The following is a 22,815-nucleotide window of genomic DNA, read 5'->3' on the forward strand; positions in this document are numbered from 1 at the left end:
CTTTACAACTTTTCTGGAAATATAAAATTGTTCCAAAATAAAGAAGTTGTTTTCTTTAAAAATTAAAAGAACAGGGCTTTTATTTCCAGCCATAATGGAATAATAGGGACCAGGATGGAATTATAGGCTGCTATAAGCAACAGGAAAACTGGATGGAATATATGAAACAATTATTTTCAGATATAAAAAACAGGAAATTAGGATTATGTTACCTGAGAGAGAAGAAACAAGGCAAGCCACACAATGTCCCTAGCTTTCTATCTGGAGGCAAACTGTAAACTGGGGTACATGAATGGAATTCCAAACAAAGTATGTAAGTCTCACTGAGTTATGGAGACACAAGTCAGAATTCAGGGAAACTGAGGCACCTGGAAGTTGTGGGATAGTGGGGTGGAGTTCTGGAGGAGAGGATGCTATAGGAAAAAAACAAACAAACAAACAAAAAACAAAAAACCTTTAAAAATTTAAGTAAGGATCCTTTGACTCATTGCTGAATTCTAAAATGTAGCCTAGGCAAAAAGTGACTGAAAACCTATCAGCTGAGTGGTCCACAGAGCTCATTCAGGGCTGGAGGCATTTAAGTTTTGAGCAGCAAGTGTACCAAGTCCTTGTTGATTATTTGGCACATTCAAATCAGATCCTATAAAGGCCATGCCCTAGTAATAGGGCTAAACTACCCCTGGAGTAGAGGGTACTCTAGACCTGTGAAGTGTAAACAAAAGCCATGAAAGGATCAAACTAAATTGCAAATAACCTCCTGACAGAATAAGGCACAAGAAAAAGAAAGACAATAAAGTCTAGAGACTCAGCAATGTAAAACTTGTAAGGTCCAGCATCCAATCAAAAAGTATTAGACATGCCAATAAATCAAGAAAATGTGACCAATAACCATGAAAAAACAGTCATTACCAGCACATCCAGAACAGAGACAATAAAATCAGCAAAGAAGGACATAAGAACAACTATAAGAAGTATATTCAGGCTTTTAAAGCAAAATATGAACAGAGCAAGAGAAGTGTTAAGGTATGAAGAAGAACCAAACAACTTTTGCAATCAACAAAGTGAAAGCTTCACTAGGTGGGGTTAACAGCAAATTAGACATTGAAGACAGAGAAATACAATTTGTCCATACTGAAGCACACACACAAAAAAGATTGAAAAGAACTGAAAAGAGTGTCAGTGATTAAGGGAAAATATTAAACAACCTAACAAACATGTAAGAGTCTTGGAAACACCAGAGAGAGGAGTATAGAAATAAGTATCTGAAGAAATAATGTCAAAAAATTGCTAAATTAGATGAAAGCTATAAAGACAAACCCAAGAAGCTCACTGAATGTCAAGCATAAGAAAAAAGAAAACCCCAAAGTATATCAAAATCAAATCCCTGAAAAACAGTGTAAAAATAAAAATCTTCAAAGTAGCCTAAGGAAAAAAACATACTACATGCAGAGGAACAAATATAAGAATGATAGCAGATGTCGCTTCAGAAACTATGCAAGCCAGAAGACAATGAACATCATAAAAGTGCTGAAAGGAAAAAAAAAAAAAAAGACATCAAGAATTCTAATTCCAGAAGACCAAAACTTCAAAACTATGAAGATGAATGTAAAACAAAAACTGTAAGACTTTCAGAGAAAAAACTAATGTGATATTTTTTCTTACAGGAGAAAACCTTCAGGGCCTAAGGCTAGACAAGGAGTTCTTAGAATTGACACTAAAAACATGATGCATAAAAGCAAAAATTGATAAACTGGACCTCATCAAAAGGCAAAACTTTTGCTCTGCAAAAGAACATAAAGAGGATGAAAAGACAAATTACACATTGGGAGAAAATATTTGTAAACAACATATACAACAAAGAACTGGTTTCTATAATATTTAAAAGCTCTTAAAACTAAAAATAAATCCAAACAGAAAATGAGCAACAGATAACCGAAGATAACAAAAGATACAGATAACCAATAAATACTTGAAAAGATGTTCAGTATCATTAACCACTAGAGAAATAGAAATGACAGCCACAATGAGAAACTAGAACAATCACATCTTGCTGAAGGAGAATGTAAAAAGTTGCAGCCAACCTGGAAAATTATTTAGCAATTTCTCAGGAAACTACAAATCCAGAGCAAAAGCGAAAGAGTAACGACCTCCAAAAATTCTTTTACATAAAATCAACAAGAATATTGGCAAAAATGGTAAGAAGCTTATGTACAAAACTGGAAATTAACCAAAGTGATACAGGGAGGGTATATTTAAGAAAAATGGCAAAATCTCAATAAGCACAGTGAGCTGTGAACTTTGGGGCATTTTCACTTCCTCTAATTCTATCCCTCATGCTCCAGCTCTACAGAAGCATGGGAAAAAAAACAAAAGCAAAAGCAAACAAAACAACAAAAATCCAGCCCCCAGTCAAAGTGAAAAGCAGCAGCCTGGCTAGTACCTGAAGGGACAGAACCAGGGTAGAGCTCACTCCCAGAACTGTCATCATTTGACATCATGGTTCCCTGGAAGACCACACTTACAAAGCTGTTTTTAATTTGATCTGACTAGAAACTTGCCTTTTCCCCAGTTGAAACAAATTATGGGTAATTGTTTAACTTCACAGCCACCTGAGCCTATAGATAACAGCTGGAGCAAACAATAGACAATCAAAAACCTTAAATGGAAAAGTTGGGTAAGATGTCCATAGGAGCTCTGAAAAGCTCTGGCATATTTCTGGGAATCTAGAAGGTCTAAGGCAGGTCCAGAAATGTGCAAATGCTCAGGAAAGAGCTGAAAAGACCCTAAGCAATCACCTCTGCTGAACTCGAGGTTCCTACATGAGAAAGCGAAGGCTAAGGAAGTTGTCAAATACAGGCTGAGAGGGGGAGGCCCGCCACCATACAAAAGCAAAGCTCCTCGGCAAAGACTGCGAGACTTACTGGATTCAGGCAGCTAAGGAAATCTCTGCCTCATCGTTAGCTGACCACTAAGGTAACTGAGAAAATACTTTAAAAATAATAATAATAATAATAATAATAATAATAATAATAAAGGAAAAATAGGAAAAGAAGTGAGAGAACTCTTTCAACTCATTCTATGAGGCCAATATTACCTTGATACCAAAACCAAAGACATCACAAGAAGACTACAGACCAATTTCCCTTAGAATACAAAAGCAAAATTCCTCAACAATATACTAGTAAGCCAAATCTAGCAACACATAAAAAGGATTATATACCACGACCAAATGGTATTTACCCTCAATGATGAAAGGTTGGTTCGTTCAACATACAAGCATCAATCAATGTAATACACAATAACAGAATAAAGAAAAAAAGTATCATCTCAATAGAAGAAAAAAAGACCATTTAACAAAATTAAACACCCTCTTGTGCTAAAAACACTCAAGAAACAAGCAGTAGAAGGGAATTTCCTCAATTACATAGAGGGTATCTATGAAAACTCTATAGCTATCATCATACTAAACGCAAAAGACTGAAAGCTTTCCCCCTAACATTAGGCAGGAGCAACACAAAGATATCTGGTCTTACCACTTTTACTCAACTTTCTATGCGATAGCCAAGGAAATTAAGCAAGAAAAAGAAACAATAGGGATACAGATTGGAAAGTAAGAAATAAAGCTATTGGGGTGCCTCGGTGGCTCAGTTAAGTGTCTGCCTTTGGCTCAGGTCATGATTTCAGGGTCCTGGGATTGAGCCAGGTCGGGCTCCCTGCTTGCAGGGAACCTGCTTCTTCCTCTCCTCCCTGCTCGTGCTATCTCTCTCTCTCTCCCAAATGAATAAATAAAATCTTTAAAAAAAAAAGAAAGAAAGCTATCTTCATTGACAGCTAACATGATCTTACATATAGAAAATCCTAAGGAATTCACCCAAAAAAAAGTTAATAAATGAGTTCAGCAAGGTTGAAGAATTAAAGATCAACATACAAAAGTCACTTGTATTTTTATATACTAGACAATGAGTAATTCTAACATGAATTAAGAAAATCATTGTATGTATAATAAAATCAAAAAGAATAATAAGGAATATTTTTAACAAAAGAAATTCAAGATTTTTACACTGAAAAGTATTCAATGTTCAAACAAAAAATGTTGAAAGAAACTGAAGACCTAAACAGAAAAACATCTCACATTCATAGATTAGAAGACATAATATTAAGATGGCAACACTCTGCATATTGGTCTAAAGATTCAATGCAATTGCTATCATCAATTGCAGATGACTTTTTTCTTTAATAACTTGACAAGCAGATGTTAAAACCTGCATGGAAATGCAAGGGACTTGGAATAGCTAAAACAATTTTGAAAAACAAGAATAATGTTGGAGGAATCACACTTCTCAATTTCAAAACTTACTATGAAGCTACAGTAATCAAGTTTGCATGCTACTGGCAAAAAGACCTATAAATCAATGGAATAAAATTTGAGAATCCAGAAATTTGCCCCCATGTCCATGGTGAGATGATTTCTGACAAAGGTGCTGAAACAATTCAATAGAGAAAGAGTATCCTTTTCAATAAATGGTGCTGAGATATTTGGACCTGCACATGCAAAACAGAAGTTAGACCTTCACATTGCAGCATATGTAAAAATTAACTCAAAATGGATCAAAGACCTAAATGCAAGAGCTAAAATTATACAACCTGAGTAAGAAAAACAGTTAAATTAAATCTTCACGATGATGGATTAAAAACAGTTTCTTAGATATGATACCAGAACACAAGCTGCCAGATAAAACATTATCAAGAAAGTGAAAAGATTAACCACAAAATGGGAGAAAATATTTGAAAAGCATGTATCTGATAAAGTATCAAATATATAAAGCATTCAAATATATAAATTACATATCTCAAATATATAAAGCACTTAAATATATAAAGCTATCTCAAATATATAAAACAAATATGTAAAGCACTCAAATATATAAAGAACTCTTATAACTCAACAATAAAAAGACAAATATCATAATTTAAAAATGGACAACAGATTTGAATAGACATTTCTCCAAAGAAATATACAAATAGCCAGTTAACCCATGAAAAGACATCATTAGTCAAAAAATACAAATCAAAACTATGATACCAATTCACACCTACTAGGTTGACTATAATCAAAAGGGCAGAAAATAACAAATGTTGATGAGGATAAGGAGAAATTAGGACCCTCACATATTGTTGGTGGAACTGTAAAATGATGCAGCTCTGGAAAACAGTTTGACAGTTCCTCAAAAGGTTAAACAGAGTTAGCCCTGCAATTCCACTCCTAGGTATAAACCCTAAAGAACTGAAAATATACATTCATACATAAACTCCTACATGAATGTTCACACCTGCATTATTCACCATGGCCAAAATGTGTGAACAACTCAAATGTCTATAAGCTAAATATTGGATAAACAAAGCATGGTATGTTCATGCAATGGAATATTACACATCCATAAAAAAGAATGAATTCCAAAACACGCTACAACATAGATGAAGTCTGAAAACATGCTATCTTAAAGCAGCAAGACCTAAAAAGCCACATATTGTATGACTCCATTTACATGAAATGTCCCAGACAGGCATAGCCATAGAAATAGAAAGCAGATTATTGGTCATGAAGGAGTTATTAGGGATTGAGGGAAGGGAGGAATGAATGCTAAATGGGTTTCTTTTGAGGCGATGAAAATGTTCCAGAATTAGATAGTACTAATGGTTGCTCAACCTTGTGATTATACTAAACACCACTGAATTGCATACTTAGAAGGGCGAGTTTTATAGTATGGGAATTATATCTCAACAATAACAAAATGAAACATATAATTAACATATGACTCAGCAATTGCCATCTTAGTCACTTATCTCAGAGAAATGAAAACTTATTCACAAAAAAACAATACAAATGTGCCAAGCAGCATTATTTATTACAGATAAACACAAAACCACCAATATACCCTTCAATGGGTAAAAGGTCCAAGAATCTGCATCACATTCATACCATGAAATAGAATTCAGCAATAAAATGATAAAATAATAGAGATGGAGAACACAGTAGTCTTTGCCAAGGTTTGGGGGACCGTGGGAAACATGACTATAAAAGGGTAGCTCAAGCAATCCTTGCAGTGATGAAGGTACTCTCTCTACCTTGACTATGGTAGTGATTACACAAATCTACACATGTGATAAAATTGCACAGAACACACACACACACAAATGAGTATAGAGAAAATGATGAACACTGAGTAAGATAATACCAGTGTCAATTTTCTGGTGCTGATCTTGTACTATGTTTATGTAAGACGTGAACAGTGGTGGAAACTAGAAGGATACACAGGATCTTTCTGTATTATTTCTTACAATTACATGTGGATCCAACATTATCTCAAAGTAAGACATTTAATTAAAAAAAAGATGGAGAAATAAAGACTTTATTCAGGTAAACCAAATCTGAGAAAATAATACAGGAATTAATATAAAACAACTTTTCTCATTTTAAATTTCTTTAAATTAACAATCTAAACTCTAAATTAAAATAATGCCTTCTTCGGTTTAGTCTGTCAGCTCCAAATCTAACTTCTATGCCTGCTAGAGCTGGATCCTGTCAACTCATCTCCTTTGTCAACTGGCCTAATGTTAGGTTGTCAAAAGAGGGCACTGGAGTGACTCTGCCAGGTGACAGTAGCATGAAGGCCCTCCCTTCTGGGGCCAGTCCCCCTTCAATTGTTTACTTAGCACAGGAGCCAAGGCCCAGAAGTGCTCACCTCAGCAGCCCTCTTGGAAAACCTCAAGCCACATTCTCAAACTATGAACTCCCCACCCAGCTCTGCAGCAACTCTTGGCTGCACCGTCAGGCCACACTCATGGAGCGATGTACCGCTACAGACCAGCTTCAGCCAGCCTCAGGCAACGGTCTTACCACCGTGTGGCCACTTCTGTGGTAGTTCTGCTCACACTGCAGGCAACTGCCTCCCCACTAGCCAGGCTGCTTCTACAGACCAGTTCCAGACTACCAAAACTCTCCTGCAACAGGGAGCTGGTATCACAGAGCAGCTCCAGCCTAAACCATCTGGCAAGCTCCTTTACCACCAGCCGGCTGTATGTTCTTCTGGCAGCCAGACCTCCACTGAAGAGGGCTAAATATCGGCCTAGGGGATGGAGCACTCCTAAGTCATTAGTCCTTTCACTGCCTACTTTCCCTCAGCCCAGAAGTAATAGCTGCTTTTTGTACTTACTAATTCTGAATACCATAGAGTCCTCTTATTCTCTTTTAGTAGCTAATAACATTTTACTAGTCAACAATTCTTTAATTTTCCCTATTTAAACTACAGATACGGTTTCTGTCTCCTAACTGGACCCTGACTGACATACACACGATATGTACATATATAGGTATACTGATGGATACACACATATGTAAGACATACAACAGCACAAAGAATGAAGTACTGATGTAAGGTTCCTATGGTACATGTGAAGTGGTATATTACGTGAAGGTAGATTGTAACAGGTTAAAGACACACAATATAAACCTTAAAACACTGAAATAGAGTTAATAAGCCAATAGTGGTAGTAAAATGGGATCCTACATGGCACGAAAATAATTTTAAAGAAAGAAAGCAGGGAAAAAATAAATAACAGCTGAGACAAATGGAACACAAGTTGTAAGATGGTTGACTTAAACTCAGTCATATCAGTAATCACATTAAATGTAACATGATCTAAACAATCCAGTTAAACAGCACAGCTTGTCAGATTGGTCAAAAATCAAAGAATCAACTAATGTTGACTTCAAGAAACCCACTAGAATTACAAAGACACAGAGCAGTTAAAAGAAAAGAATGCAAATTCCAATTCAGTACAGCAAAATAAACTCCTACTGGACTGATCCTCTGTCAAATAACAACTAAAATGCTAACAAACGCACACACACACACACACACACACACGCGCGCACACACACGACTCTGAGGCACTACAAAGTAAACAAAAACAAGCCAATTCTGGCTAAGAGTCTAAACTTAGAAGAAGAAATGGCACTGGGTGAGTTTGAGTTTTGTTTTGTTTTTTAAACAGCATTTAGTTTAAGGTAGGGTACAGACAGTTACCATGCAAAGCAGCAAAAGTTCTGACAGAAAACTTCAGTCTTACTAGCCTACAGAACAGGAAGACAGAGTTCAGGGCAACCATGACCACTGGCAAGTAAAGGGAGAATACCAGAAAAAAAGACCCAGGGAAGGGGAACCCCAAATTCTATCTCTAAACTTTGACTAATCAATGGCAAGCCCAGAACGATGCAAATATAGAAAAAACTCCAGCTAAAGGTAAAAGAACCGCACAGAGATTTCAGCTGCCCTCCAGGAAACAGTTTACTGCTTGAGTCAAACCAGGTAAACTGCCCGCTAAAACAAAAATCTCTACACCCTTTGAATGAATATATCAGATTCCAATCTCCAAAACACAACATTCCCAATTGTCAGGATATAATCTAAAGTTATTCAACATATGAAAACACAAGAAAATGTGATCCATTAGCAACAACAACAAACAATGGATATCAAGCTCAAGAGGACCAAGATGTTGGAATCAGCAAAAAAATTTTATGTAGTTATTACAGCTATACAGAGTAATCTAAAGTAAAATATGCCTGTAATATAAAGATGGGATATTTCAGTAGGAAGAAAGGAAGGGAGGGAGGGAGGGAGGGAGGAAGGGTGGACAGATGAATGAACAAATGAAAGACAGGTCTAAAACTGAAAAAATTACTGGATAAAGCTGAATAACAGAATGAATATGACAAAGGAAAGAGTTAATGAACTTGAAGAAAGATCAATATAAATGATCTAATCTAAAACGCAGAGAGAGGGGTGCCTGGGTGGCTCAGCTGGTTAAGCATCTGCCTTCAGCTCAGGTCATGATCCCAGGGTCCTGGGATCAAGCCCCATGTCAAGCAGGGAGCCCACTTCTCCCTCTGCCCCTCCCTGCAGCCCCCCTCCCCCCCCCGCCCTGGCTTGTGCTCTCTCTCTCTCACTCACTGTCTGAAATAAATAAATAAAATCTTTAAAAAAAAATAAAATGCAGAGAGAAAAAAGACTGAAAGAAACATGAACAGTGACTTAGAGGAATGTAGGATAACATCAACAGATGTAACATATGTGTAAATGGTGTCCAGAAGGGAAAAAGGGAATAGTGCATAAAAAATATTCAAAGAAATAATGGTTGAAAATGTATCAAAATTGGGAAAGGACATAAATTCACAGATTCAAGAAGCTCAGCAAACTCCGACATAAATACAAACAAAATTATACCAAGGTACATCATAGTGAAATTTCTGAAAACCAGAAAGAAAATCTTGAAAGTAACCAGAGAAAAATGATATATTAATACATGTGGAAAATTATTAAAATCCCACTAACTTATTATATATAATATACATAATTATATATTACTCATTTATGATTTATATTATAAGCATATATTTATATATTATTTCTTTTTTTTTTTTTTTTTTTAAAGATTTTATTTTTATTTATTTATTCGACAGAGATAGAGACAGACAGCGAGAGAGGGAACACAAGCAGGGAGATGGGAGAGGAAGAAGCAGGCTCATAGCAGAAGAGCCTGATGTGGGGCTCGATCCCAGATCGCCGGGATCACGCCCTGAGCCGAAGGCAGACGCCTAACCGCTATGCCACCCAGGCGCCCCTATATATTATTTCTTGTGTAATATATATGTTATATATAATTAATTACATATCTATTATACAAAAATACTTGTAAACGGCTCAAAGAAAAACACCGTCAAGCGTGAATGCAACCACCACTGTATACAGAATACAGTTTGGAGTATTACTTTGCAGTCTTCTTGATCTTCATGATTGTTTCACTTTTTTGCCTGAAGACCTCAAGAATTTTTTCCTTTAAAGTCTGAAAAAGGCTCTGAATAAATTCCACACCCATTACTAATAAAAATTCTTAAGAAAGTAGGAATTAATGGTGTGGTAAATAGCCTGCAAGATTGTCCCCGTTTATCACTACCAGGCATTTCGGCCCTTGTGTAATAGCCTCCCCTTAAGTCTGGGCTTGACCTACTGACTTGTTTCTAATGAACAGAATATAGTAAAAGTGATGGGATGTCACTTCCATGATTAGATCAGAAAGAGACTGTGGATTCTGTCTTGCATACCCTCTCTTGCTCCTTTTTTCCTTGTACTGATGGAAGCCAGCTGCCATGTTGGGCACAACACTACAAAGAGGCCAACTGGCAACGTACTAAGTGAGTCAGTCCTCTGGCCAAGAGCCAGCAAGGAACTGAGTCAACCCTCAGACCAACGACCTGAGATTAACTGAATCTTGCCAACAACCACATAAATAAACATAGAAGAGGATACTTCTTTAGTTGAGCCTTCAGGGAAAACAACAGCCCTAGGCAACAACCTTGACTGCAAGCCTTGAAAGAGACGTTGAGGCCAAGACACCCAGCTAAGCCAAGCCTAGATTCTAGATCTTCAGAAAATATGAGATAGTAACTGTTTATTCTTTTAAGCACCCCTACCCACAGTTTAAGCCACTACATTCCGAATAATTTGTTAAGCAGCAATAGATTGTTAATACAAATGGATATTACTTAACACAACAGAGTACATATACATTAATTGTAAAGCCAGTATCTTTCTTACTGGGCAACACTGGAGGCATTCCCACTAAGGTCAGAAAGAAACAAGGATGCCCACTGTCTCAAGGACAATTTCACACTGTTCTGGAAGGACTAGCCAATGTGATGAGACTAGAGAAAATAATTAAAGGCATAATCAGAAGGGGGAATGAAGCATGAGAGACTATGGACTCTGAGAAACAAACTGCAGGCTTCAGAGGGGAGGGGGTGGGGGAATGGGATAGGCTGGTGATGGGTAGTAAGGAGGGCACGTATTGCATGGTGCACTGGGTGTTATATGCAACTAATGAATCATTGAACTTTACATCAAAAAATAAATAAATAGGGGCGCCTGGGTGGCGCAGTCGTTAAGCGTCTGCCTTCGGCTCAGGGCGTGATCCCAATGTTCTGGGATCGAGCCCCACATCAGGCTCCTCCAGTAGGAGCCTGCATCTTCCTCTCCCATTCCCCCTGCTTGTTTTCCCTCTCTCACTGGCTGTCTCTCTATGTCAAATTAATAAAAAAATATATATATATCCAAAAAATAAATAAGTAAAAATTAAAGATTAAAAAAAAATAAAGGCATAAGGTTTAGAAAAAAAGAAACAACATTATCTGTATTTTCGGATATGAGCATATACCTGAAAAACCCTGAGGAATCAACCATAAAACTAACTCAAACAGTAAGATTTCAGCAAGGGAGCAGGATATAAAGTTAACACATGGAAACAAAACAGTGCTTGTATATTCAAAAAAAAACAACTACATAAAAGAGGTAATAGGTAAGAAAATTCATTTATAATAGCAAAAACTATATATCAAATGTTTAGGAGTAAACATTAGAAATATTCAAAACCTATATGAAGGAAACTGTGAAGAACCTATAAAAACCAAAAGTAGACTTAAAATAATGTTAAGACATCCTTTCTTCTTGAAAATATACACTGAAGTATTTAGAGGTAAAAAAAAAAAACCATGATGCATGCAACACTCTCAAAAGCTTCAAAAACACACAGATATATACATATATAAAGAGAAAGAAATTAAAAACTTGATAAAGCAAATAGGGTAGAAAAATCACCAAAAATGTTTACTTAAATCTAATCAAGAGGGAAAAATCAGACAAATCTGTACACTAATTTAAAGACATGGGGGGGGGGGATTGGGATAATTTAAATATGCAATGTACATTAGATGATATTACTGAATTCATACTACTTTTTTTTTTTTAGAGAGATAGAAAGAGAGGGCATGAGCAGGGGGAGGGGCAGAGGGAGAAGGAGAGAGAAAATCTTAAGCAGGCTCCACCTCCAATGTGGAGCCCTACACAGGGCTCAATCTCACGACCCTGAGATTATTACCTGATCCAAACCAAGAGTCAGATGCTTAACCAATTGAGCCACCAGGTGCCCCTGAATTCATATTATTTTTAATGTGTGATAATATTAAAATTATGTGCAAGATTGCCCTTATTCTTAGGAGATACATACTGATATACTTAGGGGTGAAGTACTATAACGTCTGAAGTGTGTGTGTGTGTGTGCACACGTACGAGGACTGGAAAGGGAAGGAAGGAGGGAGATGATAGGAGACAGAAAGAGAAAGCGAATGTCGCAAAATGTTAACTGGTTAAATTTGGGTGAAGCATATATGGGTATTCATTGTACTATGCTCTCAACATTTTTGTTAGTTTGAAATTTTTCAAAATAAAAGGATGGGGGGGTGGAAATGACAAACTCCCCGCTTAAAGATGGAGGTGTAAATGTTAGTTTTCCTTCCTCTACCTCTTGAAAATCATGCCAAATAATAAAGAGAATAAGAAACAGCAATGCAAACTCCTCCTTCAACAAAATTAGGAGGGAGCTGGAAAGAAAGGGAAAGATTCTAAATATCCTCCTTCCAGGTAAATCAATAGATACTTGAAGTTGATGCACTAAAAAACAAAAGTGTAAACATATTATTTAGCATTATGGAGGTAATCGTCAAAAGAACTAAAAAACAAATGAGGTAGGGAGGATACAGGAAAGTAGGTTTTCACTTTATATTTTAAACATTTTACACTGTTGGACTGTTCATATCAAGTAACAAATATAGTAGTAATAACAACAAACTTTCTCAATTATACTGACTGTCCAGAAGGATTTTGTGACCAAGAGTCTGCACCCAGAAAAAAAAAAAAAAATGGATCTTTCATAGTTCTAAAAGGTTTATCTTTACTACCTTAAGGTGAGATATTTAAAACACAAATTTAAATGGTAAAATACTTCAAAATATTATTGAGTTTAGCAGAACTACCTACATGAACACTACGACCATGATACAAAAAAATAATAAATTAATAAATTAAAATGATATATCCTACTATTTCACATAACTTAAAATTATTTTCATTCTTGTTTTTTAAAAAATGTGAATAAACAGACTCACAGTTCCACAAGGTTTGGAAGCTTCTGAGCAAGGTTTTCTGGCTGAAAATTAAAAACTCAGAATTAAATTTTATTTTTGAAAAATGTATAAACATTTCTAACGAGCTTAAACACAAAGTACTATCTTTTGGGGAGGTTGTAAATCTGGGGAAAATAATGCAAAAATAATAAAGCAGCAGGTCTGGGTTTTATGCTTACATAGCTCATACTACAATTTAAACCTATAAATGCGAACACTTAAAATCAATGTCTCTCGGGGAAACCAGAAACGTTGTATCCCACCACAGTCATGGAAGAAATTAAACTGTTCTTAACAGACACATACAGAAAGAATGCCATCCAACAATGGAGCCAGATACTGGAGTGACACAACCACAGAACATCCAGGATCACTGTCAACCACCAGAAATGAGGAGAAAGGTAGGAACAGATTCTCTCCCTCAGAGCCCTGAGAAGGAACCCACCCTGCCCACACCTTGATTTCGGACTTCTGGCCCCCAGAATTGTGAGAGAATAAATTTCTGTTGTTTTAAGCCACCTAACCTGTGTAGTGTGTTATAGCAGCCCTAGAAAACTAACATTCACCCCTCAAACTCCCAAATCGTGTGTCTCGGAAAAAAAAATAAGGAAAATCCCCAGGTACCAGAAACCAAGACCTAACTAAGCTCAGGGTAAACAAGAGTAAGCTGGAGCTCGTGATCCAGGGGAATGGCAGATCCTGGCCACAGGTCCTAAGGGGTGTGGTGTGGCAGGGACAGGAACAGGCCACGGGGAAGACAGACTGGGATAAATCTAGATGCCTTACACAGAGTCAAAGTTTTGGAAGGACTGGCCCTTCCATGTAAAAATCAGAAATTACACTCACAGATTGCAAGTAGGCTTCTCTCTGCTGGAGGCACTGGGTAAAAGGAAAGCCTCCTGTAACTGAAAGCCAGTCTGTACCTCTTTCTCTCTCTCTCTCTCTCTCTCTCTCTCTCTCTCTCTCTCTCACACACACACACACACACACACACACACACACGGTTCAAATTTATACAAACACAAAGACAGGCTGAGACTAAAGGAGCACACTGAGTCAGGAGTAATATACATATATTTTTTATTCTACACTCAAATATACTGTAGGGTAGGCTAGATAATCAACAACAAAGAATCAGGAATAGTTTTTTAGAAGTAATTAGGTGTAGCTTGAGTCCTGAAAGACAAACATAAATTTGGAGGTTGCTGTGGGGCAGGGAGGAAGAGTTCCAGTTAGCTTTCCAGGCATAAGAACCAACATAAGAAAAGGTGAGAGAGGGAGGTATGTCTGGAAAACTGCAAATACAATCTCGTCTGCTTTAACTCCCGAACAGTACTCCTGAACAGATCTTACATTTTCAAAAATCCTGTTATAAAAACAATTGTGTTAGGGGAGCCTGGGTGGCTCAGTCAGTTAAGTGTCCAACTTGATTTCGGCTTAGGTTATGATCTCAGTGTTGTGAGATCAAGCCCCACGTAGGGCTCCGTGGGCATGGAGCCTGCTTAAGGTTCTCTCTCTCTCCCTCTACCCCACCCCACTCTAAAAAAATTGTATTAGTAGAAAAACAAAAATGAAGACTAGAAGGATTTATTTTCATAACAAAGTAATTTTTCATATAGAAACTTAGTAACAATGACTATCATTAGGGAAAGGACTAGGGTCACTATTCTCCATCTACTTTAATATCATTTGAATTTTTAACGAGCATGTTATATCTCATATAATTGAAAAAAATTAATTAAAATATGTGGTACTCACAGCATAAAATGCCACATAATTGAGAAATCAATCATAATTTATCCAATTTGGGTGCTAAATACTAAGAGAATATCATTACTTTGGTATGTTTGGGCCATAGGGTACAAAGGTATTAATGATTTTGCAGAGAGTGGCATGGAACAGATCATAACAGCTTATATCTTATACTATGGGAATTTTTTTTTAAATTCTGAACACAATAAAAATCCACTGGTTTATTTTAAACAAGGAAATGACATTACTAATTTCAGTTGGCATACTGATGTATTTAAATACTTCGCAACAGCATCCAAAGCTGCTTATATACACATATACCCTTGTCTTTTTACGATAGCCAAATACTGAATACGAATATCATTATAAAGACAAAGAAGCATTTAATGAGTACCGATTTTTTATAAAATTGCTTGTATTTAGTTTTCAAATGTTGATTCTTTTTTTTTTCATGTTTTGATATCAGTATATGCAATGAGATACTTCACGACAAGTCTTTCTTCAGATGTTACTCTTGGATCTGTCCAAATCCTCAAAATGTTTCTTTTAGTATTGGTTATCTCCTCTATTAAGGAGAATATGCACTTCCATTTATGGGCATACATACAAAGCTTCCTAGGCAAACTAGGCAGGGGAGCATGGGGGGGGGGGGGGTCGATAAGAGGCTTAATATAATAACAGCTGTTTCTCTGCAAAGGAAAGACTTATCCAGAAAAAAAACCTCATCTGTTTTATCTGCGACAATCAGTATCACATCTGGCTGACTCACAGGACCTATGGTCATTCTTTCCAGATGCCTACTACAATAATCAAACATTATTCTAACCTTCCCATGAGATACAGACAGCTTCACACACAATTAAGCACTGAATAATGTTTCTCCTGCTAATGGTGCATTGCCCTATCTTTATTAATGAGTAGATACTCTGCATTTTTATTTAAAAATAAGCAAGTTGACCTTAAGAAAACTGCAGTTCATTAGAATATGGGGTGAGAAAAAAAAAAAAACAACCCTTATTAGTACCTGCCCAAAAAGCCTTGCCGAATAAGCAGCTTTGCATGGGCTGTGGCTGACACCTACTGGTAAGCAGCACTGAATTGCTTCCTACTAAACTATTTAAAAATTGTTTCCTAAATTAAGCCAAAATTCTCTTCACTAAATCCCACATTACACTTCACTAAATAATTGTTCTTTACAAATAATGTAAAAGTAAACTTCAGCAAGCACAGTGAAACATAAAATGTACCTCTGATTTTGAAACAATGTTTTACTATATACCCTTTTAAGGAAAACTGCCAACCCCCTTAAATGGAAATGTTTTTCAGTTGTGTGTCTTGGAACCAATACTTCAAATATGTTGCAAACACTATGTTCAGTGATGTTCTCTGATGGGCACCGTGCACCACCCACTTCTTTTTTCTCCTCCTTCTGGGCACCTGGTAGGATTGCATTTTTCTCTTCAAGCTGATAACTAAATGACTTACTTTGGTCCGTGAAATTATGTTGAAGTGGTAGCCTTAAAGAGCCTGAACTATAACAACTAAAATGCACTTAATTCATGACTTTGAAAGGTGTTGTTACAAAAACTAGAAAGCTTAGTGAGTCTATTGTGCTGGTCTATGAATGAAATGTTTTTTTTTTTTCCTTCAGTACCAAACTTAATTAACTTTCTTTAGTTAAAAAAAAATAAAATAAAATTTTAAGGTGAAATACAAAAAGTTACATAAAAGTTCATAAAGTGCATAGTGACCACATGATGGAAGCTTTGTCAGCCTTCCTCCGTGACTGTGGACACCATAACCCAGAGTCCCCAAGCAATATGAGAGTCATACAGTGTGAGTAAAAGAAATAATTGTGCTGTTAAAAACCACTAGGATTCAGGGTTCAGCAAAACCTGCTCCATTCTGACTCTAAAAACACATTTAAAAGAAGTCATGAATTAAATGTATTTTAGTTCTTACAGCATTTATAAAAAGTCAAATGAAGCTGGACCTCTACATCACAGTACATACAAAAATTAATTAAAAATGGATCAGCGACTTAAATATAACTGCTAAAACCATAAAACTCACAGAAAATAAATATAGGGGTAAATCTTTATCATTGTGGATTTGGCAATGGATTCATAGAGAGGACACCAAAAGCATAAGGAACAACAGAAAAAATAGATACAATGGACTTCACCAAAATTAAAAAACTTTTGTGCATCAAAGGATATTATAAGAAAGTGAATTACAAGAAAGTGAAGACAATATTTAAAACAGGAGAAAATACTTATGAATCTATGTATCTGTTCAAGGTCTAGCATCCAGAATATATAAAGAACTCTTACCAAAAACCCCCAAACAACCCAATCTGAAAATGGGCAAAGGATGTGAATATTCTCTAAATATATACAAATGGCCAACAAGCACAGGAAGAGAGGCTCAACATCATTAGCATTAGGGAAATGCAAATCCAAACCACAATGCAGTATCATCTCACACCTACCTACTTCAACCCACGGTAATAATAATATTTTAAAAACTGGAAAAGAACAACTGTTGGTGAAGATACGGAGAAATTTGGAACCCTTGTAACTTGCTGGTAAAGTGGTTCAGCAGTTCCTCAAAAAATTAGAGTTACCGTATGACCCTTCCACACCTATGATTCCACACCTATGTATATACCCAAAAGAATTAAAAACAGGTACTCAAACGTGTAATTGTAATCCATATTCATAGCTGCGCTGTTCACAACAGCAAAAAGGCAGAAAGAACCCAAAAGTCCATCGGTGGATGAATGGGTAAATAAATTGTGGTATGCACATACAATGGGTACTTACTGAGCCATAAAAAGTACTGAATGACTGATACACACTACAACTTGGATGAACCCTGAGAACACTTTGCTAAGTGAAAAGAAGCCAGACACAAAAGGTCACATATTGAATAATCCCATTTATATGAACTATCCAGAATAGATAAATCCATAAAGACAGAACACAGATTGGTAGTTACCAGGGTTGGGGTGTGGAGGGGAATGGGGAGAAGCTGCTTAATGAGTAAGGGGTTTTAGTTTGCAGTGATGGAAATGTTTGGAACTAGACAGAGGCAGTAGTTGTACAACACTGCGAGTGTACTAAATACTAGTGAATTATTCACTCTAAAACGGTTAATTTAACATTAAGTTCATTGCACCTCAAAAATTATTATTATTTTTAAAGATTTTATTTATCTGAGAGAGAGAGAGCATGATCAGGAGAAGGGGCAAAAGGAGAGAGAGAAGCAGACTCTGAGCTGAGCAGGGACCTTGATGTGGGGCTGGATCCTAGGACCCCAAGATCATGACCTGAGCTGAAGTCAGATAGTTAACCAACTGAACCACCCAGGCGCCCCTTTATTATTATGTTTTTAATTTAAAAAAGCTAACGAACTTTTGGTATTGAAGGGAAAGAAGCACTTCATTTACAAACCATCACAACATTATTCAACAAGCTTTCTAGTTGGATCAGTAATTTAATGTCACTGTTTCCAAGCAAGTGTACTGGCATGAGTTAAGTAGTAGGTGTCTATATGGGAACAACTAAGGTAGACCTCTTTTGCTGCCAACAGCATAACTCGTTCCTCCTCTTGTATTTCTCTTCCTCTTAATATTTATCATAGAACAGTATTTCTCCACAGAGGAGTCAGACATTAACTAGCAGGCTAATGGGAACAGAGAGATAACCAGCACACCCTTTCCTCTTCCGCAGTTGTACAAAGGCTTTCCGGAGCCCTGTTACCATTTGTTCCCTAATGTCCTTTACCATTTACCCACTTGTCTCTTGGTTCACTTCCTGTTAATTACTCATTTTCCTCTTTTTTAATTTCTCTCCAAATAAACTTTAAGTGGCCCAAAAAAGCATCTCTCTTGTCTTAAACGCTTGTCCTATTTCTTTGGTGTTTCCTGGAGACAGAAAAACACAGATTCTCAATACTTGCATCTACCATTGTCACATCTCTGGTGGTTAAGTTAATTTCTTCTGAAATAAGCAGCATGAGCGAATCATATTACCTACGGCTTTCATTTGAATTATCCTACGAAGCATTATATACTTTTTTGGGGACATGGGAAACGGGGTGCTAGAGAGGGAGAAGGGGAGAGAAGAAATGTGCTCAAGAGCATTAACAGCTCACTAACCCCTCTTGCTAAGAGAAGACCACTCCTAGCAAGAGCTGTGCAATCACTGATAGGTCAAGTACCACTGCATGTCTTATAAGCTGCCACTGACACCGTTTTCCAGGAAAAAAATGTGACTATGCCATGCAAATAATGGGTAATCTATTCATAAGCAATACAGAAAAGAAAATCTAAAACATATGTCAGGGTTTTATGAGAAAATATTAATTTTGGTTACTTGGAAATGTGAGCATAATATCTTTAGTTCTTTATTTTAATGTATCCAAAAGGAAAGCAATCAAAAATCTGCAGCAATTATTCAAATTTCTCGGAGTATCTCCTCCAAAATAATCACAGGTATTTTATGTCCCAAGTTCATTAAAACAAAAATTCCATTGGAAATTCATGGAATCCTTGAATACAAAGCACTAGAAATATTAACAAATACAATTCAAAAGGGAAAGAAAGGGAAAAAATGAGGTAAAGAAAATTTTTCAAATACTCAAATTATTTTGTTTCTGAAGTTGTCTTTGAGGTGCCTAAAAAGAACCCTGAGATAATTTTTCTTCACTGCTTTGTACTACAAATATGTAGCACTAACTACAGTTGCAATTTGACTTTCATAACAAAAATGATAAAAATGACATTATTGATTTTTATTTTTTCTTTTTCAAGTTATTTAAATTCCAGTGAGTTAACATACACTGTAATATTAGTTTCAGGTCAGAATTCAATGATTCATCACTTCCAAACAGCAGCCAGTGCTCATCACAAGTTCCCTCCTTAACGCCCATCACCCATTCCATCCGTCCCCTTGCCCACCTCCCCTCCAGCAACCCTCAGTTTGTTCTCTATAGTTAAGAGTCTGTTTTCTGCATTGCCTCACTTTTCCCCCATGTTCATCTGTTTTCTTAAATTCCACATGAGTGAAATCACATGGTATTTGTCTTTCTCTGACTTATTTCATTTAGCATAATATACTTTAGCTCCATCCGTGTCATTACAAATGGCAAGATTTCATTCTTTTTGATGGCTGAGTAGTGTGTGTGTGTGTGTGTGTGTGTGTACGCACACACACATCTTCTTTATCCATTCATCAGTCAATGGACATTATTGATTTTAATGCATTCTTTCTCTTCCTCAGTCAAACACACCACTGGTCCAATAGAACTTTCTACAATGAGAGAAATATCCCCTATCTTACACTGTCCAATATGGTGGCCATCAAGCATTTAAAATGTTATAACGACTAAGGAATTGAATTTTAAATATTACTTCACTGTAATTTAATTTAAACATTAATAGCTACATGTACCTGGTAGCTATCAAATCAGTGCAGAATTTATATCTTGATACTACCAATTTTTCATGTAAACTCAGCCCTTTTAGATGTAAAACATGAAAAAGCACAACTACTTAACTGTATGAAGGATAAATTTTTAAATTATTTTTCTTAGAAATGAAATATTTATTTAGCATTTATAGAGGCTAAAATTGTCATATTCTTAAGAAATGAAAATAAGAATATTTTAAGTATCTGCAAAACTGCAAAATTTTACTGCCAAAATGTAAAATCTCAAGACCGATATTTTTTACTTAGCAAACGAACCTATACGGAAAATATACTAAAAATTTTAAAGACTGTACATCCAGTACATTTACAAAACTGAAATACGCATTTGGATTGTGATAAAAATTTAATCACCAAGGAAGACATTTTTCAAAAGAAGAAAAACAAAAATTACTGAAATGCCTCTTCAAGTATTAATCTCACAATATTGTTTAAAATGCAAGTTACATAAATATCATAAACAAGGGTTGAAGGTTAGAGAATCATTTGCCACTACTTTCTATTTTTTTGAAAACCTATTTAATATGCATCCAATAAGTACCATTTTATGAATGGAATTCTCAAAGCAACAGGAAAGTACACACACAAAAAAGAATATTGAACACTTACTCCCATAAAGCCAGATGAAATTAAAAATTACACCTAGCATGAATAATTCTATAAGACTATGACATAACTGTTTTATTGGGGGGGGCATATCTCAAGCTCAATGTATATGTCAAGTGTCTCACTTATATATGTATTTGTTGATTGATTTGATGGGGCTAACATTTAGAAACTGGTATCTCATTTTTAATGCACAGGTGCCTCATTTTAGTATAGTGAATGTTTGAAAATAAATTTCAACATACATAGCAATGGTTTTTGAGCCTTCTACTTGCAAACAGAACCCTGCCAGTGCACAAGGATATGGTCTGGTGTAAGGCAAAGACCTCTATCCCTGCCACTTCTTCCTAAACCCTCCCTTCCTAACTCCCGAGGCAGAAACTAGGAGTTACAAAGAGTAGGCTAAATCATGTTCCCCATATTTTCTTTAAGAAACTATAGAATGATACATGTTTTAAAAATACTTCTATCAAGAAAGTTACACAGTGGACCTCAGAGGTAAACCTCACAGAGGTAACTAGCAAAACTCACTTAACATGGAACACCTCATTGCTCCTCAGTGAATAAAGGAGGTTAAAATTTAACGAGACAGTGCTAGGCTAGAAATGGGTCATCAATAGATACCTGCAGAATGAAAATGAAAGGCTGACTAGATGACCAATTAGGAGACCTGGTATTTGCTCTAACTGGCAGTAAAAGTGACTTTGGACCCAGCCATTAACCTTTTCAAAGCTTACTTTCCTCAAAAAGAAAATTGTCTAAATTATCTATAAAGCTCCATCTAGCTTTGAAATTCTATGACTCAATAAACAGAATTAAGTTATAGGTCAAACACTCATTTTCCAAACTATTGCAAATACTTTGGTAACTATTTGACAGGGAACTATTGTCAAATAACAGTAACAATGAGGGGAAAATGATGAAATCTGAAAATCCAGTAGGAAAAGTAGCTTTGGTTTATAATAAAACTCATACTCTTCAGGTGTATATGGATGACCGAGACAGGATATATTTGTAATGAATGTTTTGCAGGACTATATCACATATTACACACCAGCATTACAACAGGAACAGAGCATCTGAATGCTTTACCACATGACATACCATTTCCACACATTCAATTTAAGAAATGATAAAGATGCAGGGCACCTAGATGGCTCAGTCAGTTAAGCATCAGACTCTTGATTTCAGTTCAGGTCATGATGTCAGGGTTGAGAGATTAAACCCTACATTGGGCTCCGTGCTCAGGAGGGTGTCTGCTTGAGATCCTCTCCCTCCTCCCTCTCTCTCTCTCTCAAATAAATAATTGAATCTTGGAAAAGAAAGAAAAGAAAAGAGGAAAGAAAGAAAAGAAAGGAGAGAGAGAGAGAGAAAGAGGAAGGAAGGAAGGAAGGAAGGAAGGAAGGAAGGAAGAAAAAGAGAAGGAAAGAAAGAACTAAGATGCTTTTAAATAGAACTAGCTCAAGGACAGAGAAATTGTGATGATTACGGAGGCCCTGCACCCCAGCAGTGGTTGAGGCTGGAAGGGTCCAACAAATTACAGAAAAACAAGAAGGCCCTTAAGTTGGAATTCAAAGTGAACTAAACAAAAACAAAACTTAATTCTCTCTCCCAAATTTTTCTGCCACACCTGATGGCAGGATGCTCTTTTACCATCTCCTTACTGTCTTCCCTTCAAGATGTTCTGATGTTCATTTAATCCAGATCCTACTCTTACCAAATTCCAACAGGGTGGAGGGCACGGCTATGTAACTTTCCCAGACATCGACCCCTTTCACCCTCAACCCAGCCACCAGCTGCAGGAGGCACCAATGTCAATATAACATGAAGGAAGGCATCACCATTGTTGTAAATCAAAATATCTAGACTCACTGATTAATACAACCT

At 36.4% G+C, this 22,815-nt stretch overlaps 1 protein-coding gene across 6 annotated transcripts in view; it reads right to left on the reverse strand.

Annotated features, from left to right (window-relative positions):
* Positions 1 to 22,815, reverse strand: part of LRRC28 (leucine rich repeat containing 28) — a 168,640-nt gene that overhangs the window by 132,514 nt on the left and 13,311 nt on the right. For all 6 annotated transcript variants that reach the window (XM_026510365.4, XM_026510366.4, XM_026510370.4 and 3 more), the window contains exon 3: positions 13,061 to 13,101. In XM_026510365.4, the coding sequence (XP_026366150.1) occupies positions 13,061 to 13,101 (41 nt within the window). The remainder of the gene's footprint in view (positions 1 to 13,060; positions 13,102 to 22,815) is intronic.

Source organism: Ursus arctos, unplaced genomic scaffold, assembly GCF_023065955.2.
Source record: "Ursus arctos isolate Adak ecotype North America unplaced genomic scaffold, UrsArc2.0 scaffold_28, whole genome shotgun sequence".
Classification (NCBI taxonomy): Eukaryota; Metazoa; Chordata; class Mammalia; order Carnivora; family Ursidae; genus Ursus; species Ursus arctos.